Below are 17638 nucleotides of genomic sequence, written 5' to 3' on the forward strand. Positions count from 1 at the left end.
GCCCATCCACAGATGAATGGATAAAGAAGATGTGGTACATATATACAATGGAATATTACTCAATCATAAAAAAAGGAACGAAATTGGGTCATTTGTAGAGACATGGATGAATCTAGAGACTGTCATACAGAGTGAAATAAGGCAGAAAGAGAAAAACAGATATCATATATTAACGAATATATGTGGAACCTAGAAAAATGATACAGATGAACTGGTTTACAGGGCAGAAATTGAGACACAGATGTAAAGAACAAACGTATGGACACCAAGGCAGTAAGCGGTGGCAGGTGGGGGTGGTGGTGTGATGAATTGGGCGATTGAGATTGACATGTATACACTAATGTGTATAAAATGGATAACTAATAAGAATCTGCTGTGTAAAAAAATAAAACAAAATTTAAAAATAAATAAAAGTGAATATAAGGGCATTTACTCATATGCAGAATCATCAAAATGACATAATTGACATTTTATAACTCATACATGCATATATATTTTATTCTTACCAACATTGCAGAAATGCTCCATAAAACTAATTTAACTTTTTTTTTTCACTTTATATGCACACATTCTACCAATACTCTATCTTCAAGTTACTGATGAGTAAGGAAAGACTGAAGAAAAAGGAACATAGGTTGCTCTTTCTTTCTAAGTCATTTTCAGCATTAGTGGTCGGCTAATACAGGCAAGTAGCAGGAGTAAGAAAGGATCTGATAGGATTCCCAGGTCATTTGTGTTTCTTGGAATGTAACTGCCTTCTTTGTGAGTTCAATTCTTTCTGAGCAAGTTCTGGTTAAGTTGGAAAGTGTAGCCCTTCAAGGACTCTGCTTACCTAGTCATAAGTGTAACATGATAGTACTCACTGTGAGTCTCACTGAATTCTCAAGCTTCATGGGTCTGCCAGAATTCTATTGTCATGGGGCATTACCACACTATGCAAATGGAAAAGCAAGACTAGGAGGGCACACAGATTGTGCATATCCAATCTGCTCACATACAGGCTCTTCTGTTACATCAGACATAACTTGCAAATCACAAGTTCAATGACAGAATTATTAAGAATTTCAAGATGGTAAAAAAAAAAAAAAAAGGTCGGTGGCAATTATTTACTGCATAGAGCAGTAAAGGAACATTATAGGATGCCACGTATCTCGGTACTTCTGCTTATTACTGTGAGCTAAATATTCTCTAGTATAACTCTTAAATTTAACTTTTAGATTGAGACCCAAAATATATTTACAACACAACTCTAAATAATTTGCAGAATATGAACTGTAAAATTTGATAGTCATAATTACATAAATTGGCTTTTCCAAGGATTTCCCACACTTTAACAGAAAGAAAAACCCAAAATTACTAAATATGAAGGTTATGCTGTGAGTTTAGTGCAATGGTATTTGCTAATATCTTTCTACAAGCCCTCTTATAAGCAGAACTAAGGAAAAAATTATTAATCACATTAACTCAACTTGATTGAAACACAGTGGTGTTTAGAATGGAGCAGATCCTTCCACAGTGGTATGGGAGAGATGTTCAACTCCTCCACTGACAGAAGGAGATTAAAGTAGGCATGGCACCGTTATAATATGTAACCTTTTTAAACTATGTGCCAGACATTGAGCTAGGGACCTCATTAAATCATTTTTCTTATTTAATATGCACAACAGTACCATAAATAAATATTACTATTATTTAGCTTCCATTTTGCAGGTTAGGAAACTGAATCTCACAGCGGCTAAATAATTTGCTCAAGAACACATAGTTGGTAAGTGGTAGAGCCAGTATTTGAAGCAGTACAGTTTAACTTCTAGTTAACTAAAACAGTACATTTGGAAGAGATGAAATTAACAGTGTAGATAATTTCAAACTCAAAAACAATTAAGAAGAATGAAGTCAGAAGAAAGAACTAATCAAGAATGAAAATATGAAATAAAAAAATCTGTGGAACTAAGAATGAATAAAGCTTTGTTTAATCTTAAATAATGCCAGAGGTAAAATTATTGTTTGATTTTTCTAGAGTTTCCAGAGTGCTTTTATAAAGATGAGTCATTCACCTTTTAGTCGTTGAAATTAAACAAAGCAGGGTAATCTTGGGTTCAGGCAGATGAACAAAATGATAATAAGAAAAGGCATAAAAATGAAATATTAATTTCAGTTAAGAAAACACATCTCACACCTTTATTGCAAAACACATGTACTTTCAGTTTTACCACTATCATATTGTACACATAGAGGATATGCATTTAAAAATGTGCCATGGACTTCCCTGGTGGTACAGTGGTTAAGAATCCCCCTGCCAATGCAGGGGACACGGGTTCGAGCCCTGGCCCCGGAAGATCCCACATGCCGTAGAGCAACTAAGCCCGTGCGCCACAACTACTGAGCCTGTGCTCTACAGCCCGTGAGCCACAACTACTGAAGCCCGTGCACAAGAGAACAAGAGAAGCCACCACTTGTTCATCCGCAACAAGAGAAGCCACCACAATAAGAAGCCCGCGCTCTGCAATGAAGAGTAGCCCCCCCGGGCTTCCCTGGTGGCGCAGTGGTTGACAGTCCGCCTGCCGATGCAGGGGACACGGGTTCGTGCCCCGGTCCGGGAGGATCCCACATACAGCGGAGCAGCTAGGCCCATGAGCCATGGCCGCTGAGCCTGCGTGTCCAGAGCCTGTGCTCCGCAACGGGAGAGGCCACAACAGTGAGAGGCCCACGTACCGCAAAAAAAAAAAAAAAAAAAAAAGTGTAGCCCCCACTCGCTGCAACTAGAGAAACCCTGAGTGCAGCAACAAAGACCTAACGCAGCCATAAATAAATTAAATTAATTAATTAAAATAACAATGTGCCATGATAGTTGATGTTAAACAGAGGCAGAAGTCATGGGGCTGATGTCAGTCTTTACAGTTTACCCTTTTTTTCTGCCTAACCACAAGTGAAATCCTTAACTAGAGTTATTAGGAGAGGAAGTCATTAATGTAGTAATAACAAGTTGTTTGACTAATGCTCTGTTCACTAAGTGGGCAGTTTATACCATAAGTGCCTTAATTGAAGGATTTAGCACAAAATTTTCATCATTTCTTTATAACAAGTCATTGTATTTACTAGGCTTTGTTAGAATGGGTTTCATCTCAAAAATGAAGTTAAAGCTTGTATTACTTTTTAAATTTAATTTTTATTTTATATTGGAGTATAGTTGATTTACACAGTTGTGTTAGTTTCAGGTGTACAGCAAATTGATTCAGTTATACATATACATGTATCCATTCTTTTTCAGAATATTTTCCCATATAGGTTATTACAGAATATTGAGTAGAGTTCCCTGTGCTATACAGTAGGTCTTTGTTAATTATCTGTTTTATATATACTAGTGTATATATGTTAATCCCAAACTCCTATTTTATCCCTCCCCCCCACCTTTTCCCTTTGGTAACCATTGTTTTTGAAGTCTGTGACTCTGTTTCTATTTTGTAAATAAGTTCATTTGTGTCAATTTTTAAGATTCCACGTGTAAGTGATGTGATATGTGTCTTTGTCTGTCTGGCTTGCTTCATTTAGTATGGTAATCTCTAGGTCCATCCATGTTGCTGCAAATGTCATTATTTCATTCTTTTTTATTGCTGAGTAATATTCCATTGTATATATGTGCCACATCTTCTTTATCATTTCCTCTGTTGAAGGACACTTAGGTTGCTTCCATGTCTTGGCTATTGTAAACAGTGCTGCAGTGAATACTGGGGTACATGTATCTTTCCAAATTATGGGTTTTTGAAATATGGGTTCTGAATATATGCCCAGGAGTGGGATTGCTGGATCATATGGTAGTTCTATTTTTAATTTTTAAGGAACTTCATACTGTTCTTTATAGTGGTTGTATCAGTTTATATTCCCACCAACAGTGTAGAAGATTTCCTTTTCTCCACATCCTTTCCAGCATTTATTGTTTGTAGACTTTTTGATAATGTCCATTCTAACTGGTGTGAGGTGATACCTCATTGTAGGTTTGATTTGCATTTCTCTAATAATTAGCAATATTGAGTCTCTTTTCATGTTCTTTTTGGACATCTGTATGTCTTCTTTGGAGAAATGTCTATTTAAATCTTCTGCCCATTTTTGATTGGGTTGTTTGTTTTTTTGATATTGAGCTGTTTGTATATTTTGGAAATCAGTCCTCTGTCAGTTACATCATTTGCAAATATTTTCTCCCTTTCTGTGGGTTGTCTTTTCATTTTGTTTATGGTTTCCTTTGCTGTGCAAAGCTTTTAAGTTTCAGTAGGTCCCATTTGTTTATTTTTGTTTTATTTTCATTACTCTAGGAGGTGGATCCAAAAAGATCTTGCTGCAGTTTATGTCAGAGAGTGTTCTATCTGTTTTCCTCTAAGAGTTTTATAGTATCCAGTCTTACATTTAAGTCTTTAATCCATTTTGAGTTTATTTTTTGTGTATGGTGTTAGAGAGTGTTTTAGTTTCATTCTTTTACATGTAGCAGTCCACATTTCCCAGCACCACTTATTGATGAGACTGTGTTTTCTCCATTGTATATTCTTGCTTTCTTTGTCATAGATTAATTGACCATAGGTGCATGGGTTTATTTCTGGGCTTTCTGTCCTGTTCCATTGATCTATATCTTTGTCTTTGTGCCAGTACCATACTATTTTGATGACTGTAGCTTTGTAGTATAGTCTGAAGTCAGGGAGCCTGATTTCTTCAGTTCCGTTTTTCTTTCTTAGGATTGCTTTGGATATTTGGGGTCTTTTGTGTTTCCATACAAACTTAAACATTTTTTGTTCTAGTTCTGTGAAAATGGGTTCAAATTGGTAATTTGATAGGGATTGCATTGAATCTGTAGAATTGCTTTGGGTAGTATAGTCATTTTGACAGTATTGATGCTTCCAATCCAAGAGCATGGTATATCTTTCCATCTGTGTCATCTTCAATTTCTTTCATCAGCATCTTATAGTTTTCAGAGTACAGGTTTTTTGCCTCCTTAGGTAGGTTTATTCCTGAGTATTTTATTCTTTTTGATTTGAAGTAAATGGGATTGTTTCCTTAATTTCTCTTTCTGATCTTTCATTGTTAGTGTATAGAAATGCTAGAGATTTCTGTGTATTAATTTTGTGTCCTGCTACTTTACCAAATTCATTGATAAGCTCTAGTAGTTTTCTGGTTAAAGCTTGTATTATTGACTACATTAGGGCCTGGAGTTGGAAAGTGGCTGCTGACAAGGAAGGAAGGTAAGTTTTTAATCTCAGGGTCACCTGTTTCAATTTTGCCAAGATTGTGGAGAATGAAAACACAGACAGAGACTTGAGATAACAAAACAAAGAAAGGTGGCAAGGAAAAGAACAGAGTAGGGACATAAGAGATAAACTTACTGAGGATGGAAATAGTTTGAAGATGATGAGAAAGTAGGAAAATTCTGAAAAAAAATTATAATATGAAGGCCCTAAATTGTTTAAAGATATTTAAAAGTCAATAGGTAAAAAATATTTATATTTTCTATAGAGATAAATAATATCTTTAATTTTTTTATGTATTCTCTTCCTCTCTATATATAAAGAAAGAGAAAGTGAAGCTAAAGATAACATTCATATTATAAATTGGATATAAATTGGTTGGTCAAAATAAAAACTGCACTGAAATTACACAAGTAAGGAGGACTTTAGACTGGTACACTGGAGAGAAACTAAAATCAACTCTGCAGAAACGAAAGATATTTTTTAAGCCCTGAGGTGAGCTAGTGGAAAAACACTGGAAGATGTAAGAGAAGAGATTGATCAGTGGGATGTGTTGAGCATACTGAGTTACTCCTGAGTTTGCAAATGTTTTCTCTGTGATTAGGCTAATTGGTGCCCAGTGAAGAAAATAGGTACCTACCATACTGGGAGATTAGGACATTGTCTTCTTTGATGTGTCCATGATAGAGATGGTTCCCAACTCTTGAGAAAGATATTTCCTGGTTTGTAAAACTGGCAAGAGGCTAGTAGAAGATTTACACAAATTTCAAAGGATCAGAAAGAAAATTTACAGTTGCATTTTTCTAAAATAAATTTTCTAATAAAGGGAGGTCAGGGACCTAGAATCAGGAAGAAACCTGTCTATAGTTTAGTCAAACTGTGGGTAATGGTAAGGCCATCTTGGTCAGGTTCTCGTAAACCATCAATTGGAAATATATTGGGCTGGCCAAAAAGTTCCTTCGGGTTTCCATAACATTGTACAGAAAACCCGAGTGAACTTTTTGGCCAACCCAACCCAATATAAACAGTGGCTTTTTCAGGAAAGCAACATATGTTCTGGATTTCTAATTCATTTTTTCCCCCTCATCCAGCAAATATTTACTGCAAAACTCTTAAGTTTTAACAATAACTGAACCAAGGACTCCAGATATAAAGATGTTGAATAAGACAATATCTCCGGTCAGAAGGTTCTCATAGGCTAATGGAGGTAGATAAAAAGTCTTAAAGAGTGTTATGTCTACAACACTGTGGAACACAGAGGGTAGAGCACAGCCCCATCTGGGCGGTTTGAGAAAGATAAGGTTCACAGAGGAAGGAAATCCAGTCCTAAAGGATGACTTAGCAAGATGATGGGGCAATGAGGCATGGAGAACAGTGTACAGGAAATGATAGAGGAGTGAGAAAGCAGCATGTCAGTTCATGGAAAAGCAAATGGCTTTCAGTGGATAGAATTTAGGGAAAACATGAGGCAATGGTGGAGGATGAGAATGTTCTCTGCTCTAGTAAGAATTTGGCCTTCAGCTGAAAGGTATCAAGGAGACTGTGATGCTCATATTTGCATTTTAAAAGTACACCCTTGTGTTCAGGATGGGTGATTGGTTGCAGGGGAAATGGGACACAGCAGGAGGCCAGAGGAAAGTGTGAAATAGTGTGGAAGAGAACATGGGGTGAGGCAATACTTAGTACGTTGAATAAATCAGACTCACTACCTGGATGTGATTGGAGAGGGAGTGCAGGCATTAAAAATGATTTGGAAACTTCCCATTTAAGTTGAAGAGATGTGTAGCTTCTCTTCAAGATAGGGAATGAAGAAAGAGTTATAAGATTCAATTCATGAATCTTTTACTTCAGTAAGCTGAGAGTGATTCTGGACTTACATGTCTTACAGTTGTTTTAAAGTTCAGATAAGGTGGTTATATGAAAATGTTTTCTAGGAGATCTAGGCAAATATGAACCTCCATTCTTTTCCCATCTCAATTGTTTATTGAATTTATATTGGTTATCAATATATAAGTAAGTATATGAATAATGACTTTCACTATCAAAAGTCAATATGAATTTTTAAGACAATTTCTGAAGAATACAAAAGACATTGTCAACTTAATAATAATTCTTAGGGTTACTGTAGAGTTTGTACAGGTCTGGCAAGAGGAATCTGATCCCAAGGTTAGAATACTAGAGACTTTCTAAATAGTATGCTTTTTTAAAAAAAATCTTGACTCTTTATCTGGTTTCTCTCTACTTTGATTTCTCCTTTCTGCTTACCCTCCTCTCAGTTTCATTACACTGATGAGTTTTGATTTTGCAATGGCTTCTGGAGGTGCATTGCATATAGTGCTACTGAGACTGTTAAAAATTAACCATAGTATAACTGAATCACCTTGCTGTACAGCTGAAACTAACACAACATTGTTAATCAACTATACTCCAATATAAAATAAATTTTTTTTTAAAAGTCAACCATAGCAGTCTCCACATTTCTATGATTTAGAAAAATCAGGATGATGCCAGGGACATTTATGGAGTAGGACTAAACGTACATTAAAATACAGTTCATTATATTTTTAATGTATCAATATTCTTAACTCTTAAACTATAAAAACCTTCATAAACCAAGGTTTATCTTTTATATTACATTTAAGCTTCACCACAATGAATGCAATAAACTTTCAGTATATACTTTTACCAAAAAAAGAAAATGTCTGTCCTCTGACCCCAGTTCTCATTTTGTTTTACTTCTCTGGAAATCTTCACGAATTGTTGGTGTATTACTTCAAGCTGATGTTTAATTCTCTTATCCTATAGTAGGAAACGCAATAGAATGAGAGAAGATATTTTAGAAGAGTTCATGAGAGTTTGGTGGTATCCCTAAAAATAGATTCAAAAAGGGGAAATTTGGGAGTTAAAGTGCCAAAATACATGTTTAAGTTGATTAAAATGATAAATTATTAAAAACATTCTTAAGATTATATTTATGGAGAAAAATGTTAAATGGGTGTCACCAACTTAAATATTTAAATATGTTTTTGAGTTCATAAAAATAAATAAACCAAGCATTTTCATTTTATTTCTCAACCTCTTGTTAAAGTGTTTCACAAACAAGTTTGAATAAGATATGCTTCAGTTAAGGCTTCAAAGTAAGATGTAAATTGTAATATGTGGACAGTGATTCATTCATTTACTTCTGTGTTATATATTTCATGTAAAATATGCATTTTTTTAAGATTTGGTTAAAATGCCTAGAGCCTGATGTGGGGTCAGGGGTGAGCATGTTACGTAAAAGCAAAGCAGTCCTTCGAAACTTTTCATGTTGGAAATGCATGCCAAAAAATATAGTATATTTAATACACAAAGTCAAGCATGAGAAGGATTCTAAGTGTTGGCATCACATTCAGAATAGCAAGAAATTAACCTCAGAAAGATTAAAGAAAAAAATCTGCTGGTTCCTTGACTTCTTTGCAGACAAAGCCTCATCCATTCTTATCTCCTTTGGCATCTCAAGTTCTCCCTACCACCATAACAGTTAAAAAGGTAGACTGGAGAGTTGGTTAGAACTCAGTACAAATCTCTGCTTCTTTAGTCAAACTTCTGCTAATTTGAGACAGTAAAATTAAACTTATTGAGCTTGAATTTCCTTTAAAGTGAAAAATACATATTAATATCCATGTCAGAAATATGCTGTGAAAGATATAAATTTTCAGTTATAAAATAAATAAGTCATGAAGATGTAATGTATAGCATGGTGACTATAGTTAATAATACTATATTGCATATTTAAAAGTTGATAAGAGAATACATCTTAATCTTCATCACAAGGAAAAATGGTAACTATGTACAGGGACAAATGTTAATTAGACTTATTGTGGTGATCATTTACAAATATTGAATCATTATGTTGTACACCTAAAACTAATGTTATATGTCAATTATACCTCAAAAAAAAGAAGGCTGTTGGCACAATTAGCTGAGATGATGTATATAATATTCATAGCATGGTGCCTGACCAAAGATGAGCAATCAGTAACTATTCATTAAATGAATGTTTTCACCCAGGTATAAAGAGAAGTATAAAGGGAAGTCCCACAGAGAAGTGAATGATGTTAGGTAGGAAATCCAGATGAATTCGTTTTATATAGCTGCCCTTTCAAGAGGCAATTCAGTTCTAATCAAACCACAAGAGAATAAAGGCAAAAAAATCTTAGAGCAATGCTTTTAAAATTTTACCTGTATACAGATCACCCAGGGATCTTTTTAAAATACAAGTTATGATTTATGGGTGGGATCTGAGAGACTGTATTTCTAGCAAACTCCAGATGATGCATGTGCTGCCTGTCCACTGAATACACTTTAGCAAAGTCCTAGACCACTTGAATGCATAGTATTTTAAGAAATACTGTACTTAAATCCATATTTGTCTAGTCCAACCTTCTGTTTCCGAGAACAACAGCTTAAACTTAATTCATTTATTCACATAGTAGATTATCTAGTGTCTACTAGGTTCCAGGCAGTGTTTTAGGTTCTAAGTATAAAATAATGAACAAGACAGATAAGAAACATGCCCTTATTGAGCTTGTACTCTAGTAGTAGGATCAGATAATAAACATGTAAACAATTAATTAAAATAGTTTCTAGTGGTGGTTAAAACTATCACGAAAATAAAATAAATTTACTGTGAGATTGTGTATGGTCAGTTAAGGCTCCTCTAGCAAGGAGACAATTGAACTGAAACCTGAATGTTGAGAAGCAGTCTGCTGTGTGAAGATATGAAAGTTTCATGAAAAAGGAAGAGAGAATGCAAAGGCAACAGTGAGACTGGTCTGTAGGAGGAAAGGAAAAAAAGTCACTGTGTCTAGGGCATAATGCCATTATTTAGATGCAAGACCGTGATGGGCAATCAGGAGCGATTAGAGGGGCAAACAGGGGCAAGGTCACACCTGACCAAGTTGTGGGACCGTGGTGGGGGGGATGTGTGTAGAGGGGGTGACTGCCAGGGAGGAAAGTGAAGTAAATGCTTAAACCTTGGAGGTTGGATCCAAAGTGGTTCTTAACAGCTCCACAGAGGGTTAAGGTGGACTCTAGAAGGAATTAACTTACAGGAAAGTACACCTGATTAAGCAGAAAAAGGTAAGTGAAAAAGATCTAACATAAGGTGCGAGACACAGGTTGGGGGAAAAAAAAAGACTAACTCAAAAAGCAAGAAAGGTTAAAATTGTACATCCCTTAGGTTTACACTACAAGAAACAGGAATGTATTATTTATGTCATGCAAATTAATGTAATTGCACACAGGTAGCACACTCTCCTCTAATGTTGCAGGATGAGTTAAATTTTTCTGAATAGAAATGATTAAGTAACTATTATAGAAAACAGAAAACTATAATTCCTGGTTGACTATACGCCCCAAACTTGCCTTACTTTTCACAGAATATTGGAAATGAAAGTGAACGAGAGTAGATAGAACAATAAAAGATAGCAACAAAGGAAATAAGACATATGCAAGCCCCTCTTTGCACTAAGAAAAAAGTCTAGTACACACAAGAGTCATTATGTAAATTGTAGAATATTACATGTTTTGGAGTATAATGATTTTTATATTGTATCTACCATACAATCTATATCATACCATTTATTGGGATATAAGCCAAACTCTAAAGCCAGTAAAAGCAGAATTAAAGGAGATCTTCTTACAGATCAGAGTAACTAAAGAAGACTGAATAATATAATGATGACCCAACAGTCAGTTTAGTGAGTCTTACTTACTAGTGAGCAAGCCTAACAATTTAAAGGCTTGCAAACTAGTGGCTACTAACACGCATTCCAATTGACTTCTGATTTTGCCTAATGATTTAAGGCCCTACAAACTACTAGCGATTAATGTTAGAGCATTTCCAATTGACTTCTGATTTTCTGTCTTTGTTTTTCAAATACATGAATAAAGGACTGTCCATTCAAAAGATGCTCCTAACCCTCCATCAGTGACAAACAGCTTTGAGTTGTTGGCTTATAGCAATGAAGAAGGGCATGATTCGTCACCCTTTCTCATCTGAATGCCTAATGTCTCAAGTCACACATTTCTGATACACCCATTCTGAATTATGGATATATTCTGTGGCAAAACAGCAGATTAATTTTGCCTGTTTGTATATTGTTTTACTCTGTTCCATTGACCTCATTAGCACCTGTACTTAACAGCTAAGCCATAGAGTTCAGACGTTTTCATACTGTATTTTGGTCATTTATTTGTAATTCTTCTAGTTTTCTTTGGCATTTATTAACAGCAACAATATTTTCTTCCTCACTGACCTTTTGTATATATCCTTTCATTTACTCAAACGCTAGATGAGTGCCGGTCTCTAGAGCTCTGTGAGTAACAGAAAGAGTGGACTGAGATGAAGCTAGAAAAGAAAACAAGAGCCACATCATTTGAGGTCTCATAAACTTTTGAGAAATCTGGCCTTCATCTTAAGAGCAGTAGGAAAGTACTGAAGAGTTTTAAGCACTGGAGTGACACAGTCTTACTTCTGCCATTAGCTTACCTTGTTGTTTTTTGCCCCTTTCCCAATGGGATCACTGTAGCCAGTGGTTTTATACTACCATCCTATTATTTATGTTTCCTGGCTATTTCCAACTAACGGACTAGTTTGTTTTTGTTTTTGTTTTTGTTTTTTTGCGGTACGCGGGCCTCTCAGTGTTGTGGCCTCTCCCATTGCGGAGCAACAGGCTCCGGACGCACAGGCTCAGTGGCCATGGCTCACAGGCACAGCTGCTCCACGGCATGTGGGATCTTCCCGGACCGGGGCACGAACCCGTGTCCCCTGCATCGGCAGGCAGACTCTCAACCACTGCGCCACCAGGGAAGCCCTGGACTAGTTTTTTAATGAAAGAAAAAGGTTGCCAACTGTACAAAAATAAATTCTCTGGGAGACACAAGAGAGTTTGCAAATAAGAGAATATGAGTTGGTTCAGGAAAACAAATGGTACATGCTATGGATGGACTCATTATTTGTGAAGGCTCATCTGCAATAATGAAATAAAGGGGGATAGACATGTTTCTTTGATGCTCTTTATTGCAAAGATTAATAATATAAGTATAAAAATCACTTCGTGGGCAGGTATCACAGCATAAAATACTTGTAACAATGTGCTTGATCTACACACCCAAACACTGATAATAAAGAAGCCTCATTTAGGAATCAGTTGATCGATGTATCTGTCTTATCTATGTGTCTATCTATTCATTCCTGGTATTTTTTTAACATCTCGCTATAGTATGCAGTGACTCTTTTGGTTTTGCTTTTAACCAAGAACAAGAGGGAAGTAACCTAGTTTATGTTGGTGCCCACCTGGTTTCGGTTGCTCATTTTACATTATTTAAAAATGATAGACTGTTGGTGATGATGTCTTTCCCAGGAGAAGAAGTTGACAGACAGCTGTGCAGAGACGCCATCTTCCCCATCCCTGTTGCCTGCGATGCCCCGTGCCCCAAGGACTGTGTGCTCAGCACGTGGTCTGCATGGTCGTCCTGCTCCCACACCTGCTCGGGGAAAACCACAGAAGGGAAACAGATACGAGCACGGTCCATCCTGGCCTATGCAGGAGAGGAAGGTAAGGTCACCAGGTTCAGAAGGGACTTAGGTTTCTTCCAGAAGTTGGTGTGCATTTTCTTTGTGTAGCCTGGATACGATGGATGTTCTACAAAAATCAACTTCCAGAAATCCAGCAATCCAAGGAGATTTAATATCTGTTGACATATTGGGCAGCTTGCTCCTGTTCCCCCAAATTAACCTTCAAGATAGATCCTTAATAAAAAAGACTTTGGAAAGTGAACTCACTTTGCCTTTTCTCCCTCCTAATAATTCAAGTTCTTTCTACTTCAAAGTGTTAAACCTGTGAAAAAAATTTGAAAATGACTCTCCACATTGCAAATGTCAGGTTTCATTGTTTTTTCTCTATTTCAGTAGTCAATTTTCCCCATGAAATCGTATTCTACCTTCTCATAAATAGTAAGCTTTATTTTAAATAATGACCAGCATGACTGTTGCTTGACTAAAAATTACATGGATTTTCTAGCATTCAGGTTCCTGAGCATAGGCTCTGAGATCCAGAATGTAGACTGTGTTCATTTTTAAAATACTTTGCTCCTAAATCATTTCACCCTATTGGGTGAATAAAGCACAGGTTTTTCATATATTCATAGTTCAGTTGTTCAAGCTTTATTGTCGAGTAATACAAGGCTCTTGGTAATTGTCTCTCAAGCTTGTATCCAGATGCTAATTTGGCCTCTGTGTGACTGGGTGATATAATGTCATATTTAATCTTGTCATTTTGGAAAATAACACAGGAATAAGGAAAACGTAGAAATAAGTTCTGTCACATTAAGGCATGTTCTGTCTCAAGAATATAGGCGTACGTTATTTACATGTTATCAGGCTGAATGACACTTCTCCATTCACATTTAACACTAGTAAATAATGATTTCTATTTGTAGTAAGCACATGTTTCTTTATGTATACCTCCAAGTAATCAATTTTGGAGGAGTTTTCATATTGCCTATTTCATTTTTCTGTTTATGAAGCATTTTAGTGATAGAAATCTGCTAGTATTCTTACTTAATCAAACTTGCTATCTGTGTATGTGATTCTATGCAAAAATACAACTACCTTGGACTTAAGACATAGGAGAAAATTTAACATATTTAAAATAGTCAACCTATGAGAAAATTTAGAATTTTCTTTAAAGTGTCCAAAAACTTTTTCTTGTCACCTCAATATAATTTTAATCATTTGCTACCAAGAGAAAAATGTATCTGTGGAACCTAATAGAAAAATAGAACCTTTTAGAGACAAAATTATATTCCTTATGTTGTCAAACAATAACTCTAACCTTGTATAGATTATATTCAGACTTCACACTCTATCAGCTCAGATCATGTCTTGGGCTTCATTAAAATTAGATCTGTGGTCACCCTGCTTCCTATAAATCCATTATACTCTGCAGACACTTGCTGTATGACTAGTAATAAGTGACTTTTCGCCCTATGAGTCACATGGCTGAGATTTTGCCATGTTTGCAGAACTCACCAGATCATTATTTCTATAGACATGATGCTTCACACTGAAAGGTCATAGAATGCTTTAAAGGCAAAAATTTATGATTGTTGTTTGGTATGTATCATCCACTTAGTTTGAAAGTGTGGGACTTCGATAATTTTTAATGAAGGCTAATAGCTGCATCATAAGCAGCCCGTGCTGGAAAATTACAGATGTGTATATAGTTAATCATAAAGGCATGAATTCAAAACATACTTTAAAATGGAAACTGTAGAGGAAACTCTGGCAATGAGGAATCTGCTGCTATTTGTCTCTGTTAATAACAGCTACAAAAACTGGTATAATTATGTGAAATATTTAATGAAGAATTTATCTTTCAAAAACGATATAATACCTATTATTTGCTGGACACTGAAACACATTTTCTTTTCTTCAAACTAAGCCTTTTTTAATTCTGAGCTATTTTCTAAATGATTTAGGAACTGCATTTGCAGGAAGTTTTAAAATATGTTTCCCTGCCAATTAGCTAACCCTTTATAATTCTACACAAAAGCAGGTATTTCTATTATTCCCCAAGAATTAGTATTTTGTACATGTCATAAATGTTCTTAATTATCTGTGGATCAGAAAATTAATGTGATAACCTTAAGGGAAAAGATCACCTTAATAAAATTATATATTGAGTAAACGTAAGACATGAAATTATACAACTTTCTCATGAAATAACTTACAGGAAAAATATTTATCTGGATTTACAAAATAAATGCTGCAACCTATACATTTGTACTTTTATTTATCTCAGTAATATAACGTCTTTGTATTAATAAGGAAACATTAAGTTGTACTGCAGTAACAGCCCATAAGTTCAGTAACTTTAAAAAAAAAACAATTATTTTTCCCTCTTGGGAATTTTGCTGCAGTGACAGGTGACTCTCCAAGGCAGTCTGTCCTACATGAAATGTCTCAGCATTGCACCTGCATATGAAGGCCTACCTCACAATCCTCATGCCGGAGGAAGAAGATAGCTGGGGAGTCTATCTGCTGATTTAAAAGCATCAGCAATTAAATTCTTTCATCCAGAAGTGATTTGTGTCATTTCCACTGACATTTCACTATCAAAGCAAATCATATAATCATGACTTGAAGTTGAACCTAATTTTAAGCGGGGCAGGGGAAATATAGTCCTACTGTGTGCTAGAAAGAGAGGAGTGCTGGCTACTGGTCTTACCCCTGGTTTACCTGTCTTTTTTTTTGTATGTCTGTATGCATGTGTGTGTCTACCTCTATATCTATATGTATATCTGTTTCCATATATATGTGTGTGTGTGTGTGTGTGTGTGTGTGAGTGAGATAGAGGATTATTCCATGTGGCCCCAGTGCAGTAGATAAGCTCTCCATTGTTAAAATGTTATGACTTATTATTTCTTTGTTCCTATTAAAAGAATGATAGAATAGTAGAATAGCACTTCCTTTTCCTCATGTTATACTTTCTTTTGGCTTTCCTTCCCTTCCTTTCTAGGCTCTGTATCTCTCTTCCTGAACAATTTTATATGCAAAATCATTAAGTGGAAGCAAGCAGTTGAGCATCTGTGCCAGCAGGTGGGGGGTCTACAGTGGTCCAGAGTGGGTTGTCAGAGCCCAGGCTGAGTGAGATGAGCATCCCCAGTAGGAAAAGGATAGCCTGGCATGAAGTGTCAGAGACACTGAGAAGTCTAAAGGGGTCGGGGTGGGGAGGACCATGGATTATATAAGAGGGTGAAAGCAGCTACCCAACACAGGATGCCAGAGCACGAGCAGGGTGAAGAGAGAATCCCAGCGTTGAAGCAGCCAGCCCAGTGTGGGGTGTTGGAGCCAAGCAGGGATGAGGAAGGTTTCAGTAATGTGGGGTTGCCGAATGCAGGGTGTCAGAATATGGGCAGAGTGATGAAGATATCCTATGGGTACAGCAATGAAGATGGCAGTGAGAGATTGGAGTAATCTGGGGTGGAGGAGTGACCAAATAGGTACATGTATTAAACATAATAGGAGTTGGGTTTCTTATTGCTAGAGAAGGGAGTTATAAGTATGTTAAGAAAGAAAACTAGGGCTTCCCTGGTGGCGCAGTGGTTGAGAGTCCGCCTGCCGATGCAGGGGACACGGGTTCGTGCCCCGGTCTGGGAAGATCCCACATGCCGCGGAGCGGCTGGGCCCGTGAGCCATGGCCGCTGAGCCTGCGCGTGTCCCTAGCCTGTGCTACGCAACGGGAGAGGCCACAGCAGTGAGAGGCCCGCGTACCAAAAAAAAAAAAGAAAACTAGGATAAACCCTATTGTATTATATTGGAACTTGAAGTTATCAGTGTGAATTCATTGTGTCCAATTTATAAATCTAGGCATAGAAATAAAATACAAACATAAGTATGATATATATTCATATTATGGATGTATACATATATTAGCTCTGTCCACTGAAATGACATGAGAGCAGCAGGACCACAATAGCAATATGTGCGTTCAGCACTCAGATCTTGGTGTCTAATGCCGTTCTCCAATGAAAGGAACCAGGGCTTTTTGGAGAAATAGCTGATTCTAAGGCTGAGATAGGAAAAGTACAAGATGTGCCTGGAGGATCTTGTGCCAGAAAGGAAGGAAGAGGAGAATATGTCAAAAGGTCACAGAAGCTAGCTTGAAGGGTCTCCCACTGGCCACATACAGGAACAATGTGAATGCCAAAATAACGGTAACAGCTGGTTATAACTCTTTAAATAAGAGAGGAAACCATGAATCCATATTTGATATAAATAAATGTATTAATTGAAAGTCTGATGAAGAACATTATATTTACAATCTTAAGTATCCTCTTAAATGAAGAAGTTTGACAGACACCACCTTAATCCAGTGATCAAAGTTTACATCATCAGTAATGGGGAACATGCAAAGCGTGTGTTCCTGGTGTGGTGCAATGAGAACATGACATCACATCTGTAACATCTCTGTCACAGATACATATTGTAGAATCTAATCATGAGGAAAGATCTGACAAACCCTAGCTGAAAGACATTGTACAAAATAACTGGCCCTTAAACTTCAGAAGTGTCTAAATTATGAAAATTAAGGAAAGACTGAGGAAGATCGAAGGAGACTAACAAGTCGTAACATCTAAATGCAACACTTGATTCTGAACTAGGTCCTTTTGCTATAAAGAATATTTTGGGATAGTTGGCAAGCTTGAATGGGTCTGAGGATTAGTTGGAAATAATGTATCAGTGTTAATTTCCTGATCTTAAATATTGAATGTGCTTATGTGTAGGAAAATGCCCTTGACTGCAGGAAATACACATTGAAGTTTTTAGGGTAATAGGGTATCATTTCAATAACTTCTTC

General features: G+C 36.4%; 1 protein-coding gene across 1 annotated transcript in view; it reads left to right on the forward strand.

The window, feature by feature from the left end:
* The window catches only part of THSD7A (thrombospondin type 1 domain containing 7A), a 452500-nt gene that overhangs the window by 339419 nt on the left and 95443 nt on the right, over positions 1–17638 (forward strand). The window contains exon 7 of the mRNA XM_067746269.1: positions 12638–12832. Within this exon, the coding sequence (XP_067602370.1) occupies positions 12638–12832 (195 nt within the window). The remainder of the gene's footprint in view (positions 1–12637; positions 12833–17638) is intronic.

Source organism: Pseudorca crassidens, chromosome 8 (assembly GCF_039906515.1).
Source record: "Pseudorca crassidens isolate mPseCra1 chromosome 8, mPseCra1.hap1, whole genome shotgun sequence".
Classification (NCBI taxonomy): domain Eukaryota; kingdom Metazoa; phylum Chordata; class Mammalia; order Artiodactyla; family Delphinidae; genus Pseudorca; species Pseudorca crassidens.